At 35.9% G+C, this 7346-nt stretch overlaps 2 protein-coding genes across 2 annotated transcripts; one reads left to right on the top strand and one right to left on the bottom strand.

Annotated features, from left to right (window-relative positions):
- The first annotated feature begins 250 nt into the window (after positions 1–250).
- On the top strand, positions 251–1764 carry LOC132167122 (protein RADIALIS-like 2). Its single transcript, XM_059578021.1, has 2 exons — positions 251–750; positions 1525–1764. The coding sequence occupies exons 1-2, from the start codon at positions 491–493 to the stop codon at positions 1547–1549; spliced, it is 285 nt and encodes a 94-aa protein (XP_059434004.1). The 5' UTR covers positions 251–490; the 3' UTR covers positions 1550–1764.
- Positions 1765–5454: 3690 nt separating this feature from the next.
- Positions 5455–7346, bottom strand: LOC132165819 (uncharacterized). The gene is made up of 3 exons (XM_059576505.1): positions 7179–7346; positions 5863–6055; positions 5455–5748 (listed from the first exon to the last, which is right to left on the bottom strand). The coding sequence occupies exons 2-3, from the start codon at positions 6043–6045 to the stop codon at positions 5656–5658; spliced, it is 276 nt and encodes a 91-aa protein (XP_059432488.1). The 5' UTR covers positions 6046–6055; positions 7179–7346; the 3' UTR covers positions 5455–5655.

Genomic DNA, 7346 nt, shown 5'->3' on the forward strand with positions numbered 1-7346 from the left:
GATTTTGCTAAGCCTAGTTTACTAGCAAAACATGAAAAGGCTTTTCTGGTGTTTATAGGTTCTACTATTTTCAGATAATGTGTTTTCATGTATATGATCCACATGCTTATTTTTATTTAACTTGTAGAGATATTCGAATCTCCCCTAGCATCCTCTCCCCTTGGGCCAATTACTTACAAAAAATAAATAAATAAATAAACTTGTTGAGATACTGATTCTCCCACATTGTTGGTCTGCTTTGTCCTGCTTCATTTTTGTGGTATCTAAGGAGACAAATCACAAAAAATTCGACTAGAATTTTGCAAGATTTCTACGCCAACTGGCGCTACCCCACCTCACCCCCCTCCACTCCTGCTTATAAAGAGAAGGTGCATTGCCACCTCTTTGCACATAGAAAAATCCCCTTGACTTGAGTCTTCTCCCTTGACTATCTATCTCTTCAAACCTCTCTCATTTCTTGCACTCACTCTAAGCTTCACCCTCCTAAGCAATGGCATCCAGTTCCATGTCCTCCCACAGCTCTGACACGTGGACTGCTAAGGACAACAAGGCCTTTGAGAGGGCTCTGGCTGTGTATGATAAGGACACCCCCGACCGTTGGTACAATGTCGCCAAAGCCGTTGGTGGGAAAACTCCTGAAGAGGTGAAGAGGCGCTATGAAGAACTCGTGGAGGATGTCAAGCGTATTGAGGCTGGCCGCGTGCCCTTCCCCAAATACAAGCCAACTCAGGGAAATGATGAGGACAAGAGGTACTATATATATATACTTCAACCCCTTCCTTCTATATATATATATATTCCTACCTTATTCTATAATATTTCTTTTCCCAATGCAAATTCATCGTCTAAAATCCTTGACAAGTAACCACGCAGAAGATAATAACACTACCTCTTAACTTTTATTTGGATTCTCTTATCACTTCTTGTTAAAAAATGTCTTGAAAGTATCATTTCATGGGCGAGTGCCACCACTTTTATTAGAAGTTTTTCTTACAAATCGATATGATAGTACATGAGATATTATCACGTCAGTCCTTAAACAGTTAAATTTATTTTCTTAAATTTTTTATAATCACATGAGTTTGTATGGAAATTATAATAAAACTTTATCATGGACCCAAAAAAAAAATATTTTTCTCTGTTGGCGGATCAAAATCATCACTTTCCTTGCTTTTCAAAGGGAAAATTGCTTTCTTTGACCACCCAAAGCAAGTATTTCCAAATTGCTCAGTCAATGGACAATATCTTGTCCACGTTTACACGGAATCGGCATATATTCAAATCAAATATTAAATCTATAAAGACATATTAAACATGCATGGCTCATATACTCTAGCTGCACTCGTGGACAAGGTGCCGTCTACTATTACTATCCACGTGCCTTGAATGTTTGTTTCATAAACTCGATCTGTGCACTCTGTTCTCAACAACATGACACGTAAATTAAACCCCGCCCTTCCCACCAAAAAAGAGTTTTTCTTTTTGTTAAGCCTAGTTTTTGTGGAATTTTCCTCTTATTTGCAGGATGAGAAACCTGAGGCTCCACTGAAAAACAACCGCCATGGCAGCAACAATAAAGAATAAATGGCGCTGCTCTTGCTAATATTTGACTTTCTTGTAATTGCAAATGGATCACGAATGAGTGATTGTAATTTCAGTTTCATGTCCTTCAGTTCTAGTTTATCACCTATTGTAGTTCCTATTCCACCGTAATTATATCAGTGCAGTGCAGTGCAATGAAAAATATATATAAATAAAAATAATAGCACGTATTTTATTCAATAGATCTGAGAAATCTCCTTTCCATTTCACTCAAAATGAACAGGATCCTATTCCTAATCCTAGCCAGACCTCTTGAATCTTGAACAATTCATTATAGCAGAAAATATAATCCAAATATGTCATTAAATTGAAAGAAAGAAAGAAAGATAGAAACTAAAAAGCAATCTAGATCAGAGTTTGAGATTTGAAAATTTCTGACCTCGTCGGCCCTTGGAGATCAGTGATTGGCTTTAGAATTCTCCTGAATTGAATCAACGCGAAGCAGGTTGAAGAGAGGGGGAGAGAATGAGGGACACAACAAGAGAACGGGGGCAGTGAAGACCGAAGAGGCGGGAATTATTGCTTTAAAAAAGTCCTTTAAATTCTTTGGCCGATTAACGTTTCGATGACTCGACGACGTTTCGCGTGATCAAATTCTTCCGCATGGCAAAAGAAACGTACACCACCTCCAATTATTTTTTGTGATAAAGTGATGCTAAGAATATTACATCTTTTATTATATATTTTTTTTTCTTTTTACAAATTGATGTAGTAATTTATAATTAGTACAATGACTTGTCAATATAATTAATTACTAACTGACTTTTAATTATTCACATCAATTTGTACGGAACGTTATAGTAAAAATTATAGTATTCTTATCATTTTCCTTACTAAATTGGTTAATTAAGATTTTATTTTTATTTTTATCTAATTTAATTAAGATATTCTTGGATCATGAAAAGTATATACTTTCTTCATTTCCTTGTGGAAAAAATCTTTGATACATCACATAGAGTTTCATCCAATTTTTTTTTTTTTATTATTATTCTTTTTACATTTCATTTTTTTTTCTTTTTTCGGCTCTCTTTATATTCAATACGATCAGGAACGGAAACAATTCTCTAGCAAACTACAAAAAGTTTCACACCCATAATGTGTTTAGAGAGAATGATTAACGAAACTTTTGAGATAAGCGATGATTTAATAAAATAAAAATTTCAACAATTTTGTCATTTAAATTGTTAGCAATTTTGACAACAAATTATTAGGAATCGATATTGAATTTAACGTGATATCATAATAAATTTTTTTTTACTCCAACTCTCACTCTTAATGGCTAGTATTAGACTACTAGCTAGTAGATCGAGTTGATATATATATATTGTCCACCATGTCCTCTCGTATAGGCAAAGGCAACGACTTACACCAAGAAAATAAAAACCTTGCAATTCGTAGAAGCTTTGGATCCTTGGTGGTGAAAAGAAAAAAGAAAAGTGCATCTTGATATAAGTTTCCATGTATTCAACCCAAAAAGTCAACAAATTTAAGCTTAATGCGGTACGATGATTTGGCCGGCTTAAGATTAAGTGGGCCGAAGCCAATCGTGGTTACTTGATAATTACTTAATTAGGTTGGTTGTTCAACAACCTCCCTCTGTATACGAGATGCATGTGGCATTGAGGACTCATATTCAAGGCAGCCAATTGGTAATAAATATAAATAAATACAGGTAAGGAAACCTCAAAATATCTTCCACCTACCTCCAAAAACATAAAAGAAGGAAAAGAGATAAGTTTATAGGTTAAGTACACTTAACCCTTTTAAATTACCATTTCAATGATAATCTACCTTTTAAATTATCAATTGTGATAATTTATTCTCAAAACTATCAAAACAATGACAATGTATCTCTAATTTTAACAAAATAACGAAATTACTCTTACTAAAATAAAGACAAAAATACTAAAATTTAATTTTTTTTTCAAATTTTAAGAGTATTTTTGTCTTATTAAAAATTATATAGGGGTAATTTTGTCATTTTGCTAGTATTAGAGGGTAAATTGTCATGATAGTTTTAGAAGTAGATTATCATTGAAGTGATAATTTAAGGGAGTTATACATATATAAAGCCTAATTGGGGTCATATGTTAAAGTACACAAAGAATCGGATGAAGCCTTGGGTCCATCACAAAAAGAATAAAATAAAAAATAAAAAAATGAAGCCTAATTGGGATAATATGTTAAAATACACAAAGAAAGCCAAGCGAATTGTAATGCTAAAAATATTACAACTTTTATTATCACTCTTTTACGAATTGACATGATAGTCCATGTGATACTTACTATGTCAGCCACTAAAATATGGACTCTCACGTGAGAGCTCACATGTCACTTAACACATTTATAAACCGACTAGTCAGTTTACATTATACTTATCATATCAGTTACTAAATTGCAAACTATCACATAATAGTCCAAATAACACTTGTTTCCATAAAATATGAATTGCCACGGAAGCTTATATGGGGTTATAGTAAAAATTAGAGTACCGAATTCGGCAAATAATTGCCCTCATAAGCAAATCAACTCCTGAAAGGTAGTTACCGGAGCATTGGAGAGCAAGAGAATTGAACCGTCATCTGTAGATAGTACTTGGACAAGCAGTCTCAAGACATGTTCCTCTTTCTCTCCCTACTGAATCTTCCTTTGAATAGTGAGAAAGACACTCCTTGATAGTTTTTGTTGGCCTATTTTTTGTAGAGGCATGGGTTTTATTTTCTTCTTGTATTTGCTTTGGTTCCTTTGTGTTTTCTGTTTACATTCTCATCCTAAAAAAACAGTAGCCACAAGAAGCCCGACAAAGTTTGCACATGGTAGACCGATAATCTTGTTAAAAATAAGTTATCATTTGAAAATTGAAGACTTGAAGTACTGGATCTTGCCAACTTCTTAGCAGTCTTATATTGGTTTAGAAGAAATGCTGTGGTACATGGGGGTGTTTTTTCCCATCCTAATCAAGTGCTCCGTGAAGCTAGGGACTCCTTAGTGACTTCCAAAGACAAAACTCACATGATTATGAGGAGAGGGGGCATTCTCAGGTAAAACAAACTGTTCAATGGAAGCCGCCACCCTATAATAGGATTAAGATCAACTACGATGCAGCGGTGGACAAGAAACATGGATGTATAGGTCTGGGGATGATAGCCCGTGATGGTTCTGGCTGGGTGATGGCAGCTCGAATTACCACGCACACTAGCGTAGCAGAACCTGTCATGGCCGAATTAGCACAAGCAGCACTCTACGCTATGATTTTCAGCCAGGAGATGGGCTTTACAAACATTATTCTTGAAGGAGATGCGCTGCAAATTGTGAAAGCAGTAAACTCAAATATGCCAAACAACAACTGCTATGGACACTTTGTGGAAGGGATTCGAACAGGCTTGTGCCACTTTCAGACTTCTAGTTTTACTCATGTAATGCGGGATGCCAATATGCTACCCACGGGTTAGCAAAAGAGGCTACCAACCATGTCATAGATAAAACTTGGATAGGACAAATTCCACCCAGCATCAATGGTATTGTCAGTCAGTCGGGAGATCACTTTCCCCACTGTGATCTTTTTTGATCTTTTCTCATATTATCAATAAAAGTAGAATTTGTTCAAAAAAAAAAAATATAGCAGACCGGATTCAAATTGGACTAATCCCAATCCACCTCAGTAGAGTTCGACTCCAAGCCCATCCGACAGAGTCCGGCTTCCTACCTAGTACCTCCTAATTGTTGAGCCACCAACAGGTCACAATTGTTGAACCATGACCTAATTGATCATCACCTATAACGAAGGCAATCCCCACATGACTCAGACCACAAACTTATCTACTATGCAAAGCTGCAAAACACACATTGACATAGACATATGAATGATGAAATCCATTCATCTGAAATCCAATTTGGGATAGTCAAAGAAACTTACTCATATTTAACATCCAAGAAGGATTAGTTTACCCAACTCAAACTTCTAACAAGAAACATAGCCTAGTATTATTATCCATGGAGAAAATCATGGTCTAAAACTAGATATAAAGCTGTCACCAAAGAAGGGGAGACATTCTAGTCTGACACTGTTGTTTGGAGGGGCAGAGAGCTTTCAACTCCCTTAGATTCTGAACTCCTTTCTGCAACAATCTTTGACATTCCAAACATCTGAAATTGAATTTGAGCTACACAATCAGTAACAAGTACAAAAAGGCAAGGTAATGAAAAAACATAAGCTTGTGGAATAGAAGAAGTAGCATAGAAGTTAAAAGATGGAAGCACCTTCTGTATAGTCTTCTTGAAGCAAGTTTTGTGTTCATCCATAGATGCATGCACAAACTCATCAATGTGCTCCTTCAAATCCTCCAAGAATGTGGCTTCCTCATTCTTCTTCTTTCGACATGAAGCCATTGGTGGGGTTGCAGCAGCAGGTGAAGACTGTTTTTCACTTTTTTGTGCTTCCATCCTTAGTTACCTGATACAGAAGTTACTCCGTATGAGCATTAAGCTTAGTAAAAGAGTCTGATGAGATGAAATCAGCAGCTATGCTTACTAACTATCCATCACTTGAAACTCCATCAAAGCCATGTCAAGCCACCTGATTCTTTTTAGTCATTCAAATTTAAAAACAGCACAGAAAACCTTGCAAATCCACTCACCAAAATATCACTCCATAATTCAGAATAATCTCAATAATACACACTGCATGAAAAACAAGTTGTGAAAACAGAACCGCTTTACATACAAATAAGTCATCCTGCTATGCGCATACAGGCTAAATTTCGAGGAAAATACACTTAGCCCCCTAAACTTACGCCCATTAGGCACTTAGATCATCAAACTTTAAAAAGTGACACTCAATTCCCTCTAACTACAACTCCATTACTGTCAATACCTACATGTATTTTTTAACATAAACTGCCGAAAATGCTCCTTTTTATAAGTTACAGTTTTCTTTTTTTCCTTTTTCAGTCCGTTTGTTTGAAGTTTTTTTAAGTTGAGATAGGACACCAATGGTCTGTAACTTATAACCCACATGTTCCTAGTACCAGTACAGCTAGGGGTGGGTATCGGTTCAGTTCGAAAAAGTCATTTTCGATCTGTTAATCGAAATTTTCGGTTAAATCGGTAGGCGGTTAATAAGAATATAAGATGCAAAAAACTTAATCAAACAACAATCAATCTTCTGAAGAAAAAAAAAAAAAGCCAATGAATGCACCCCATGCACCCAGCCTATACATCATACCTAAAGGTCCTAAACAACCAAAACCTGACACAAACAGAGAAGAAAAACTAGGACCCAACAGCAATACAAATTTCAAGAATAATTACAGCAATTAGCAAATGCTTATCCAAAAGAAGAAAATTTATCTGCAGGAAAAATCAAGTAGCGTAAATCAGATCAAGGTTGCGTAAAAAACTAAAAATCTATCATTTTCATTCCTAAGTATTCCTAAATCCTAATAATATAAACAAACTCGAAAATAAATGCAAAATCAAAGAATCAAGTGTTCAAAATCAAAGAATCAAAATCTAAACCCTCAATTAGTTCAAAAAATAAAAATCAAAGAAAATGAAGTAACTCGAAAAATCTGTACCTGAAAAGACGAGAGAAAGATACGACGGCTTGCCGCTTGCAACGAGAAAGCGAGGGAGACGACGATGAAGTTAAGCCACCGGACACGACGGGAGACGAGAGAGAGAGAGAGAGACGACGGCTCGCCGCTTGCAACGAGAAAGCGAGAGAGAGAGTCGACAGACGGCCG

This window comes from Corylus avellana, chromosome ca1, assembly GCF_901000735.1.
Source record: "Corylus avellana chromosome ca1, CavTom2PMs-1.0".
Lineage (NCBI taxonomy): Eukaryota > Viridiplantae > Streptophyta > Magnoliopsida > Fagales > Betulaceae > Corylus > Corylus avellana.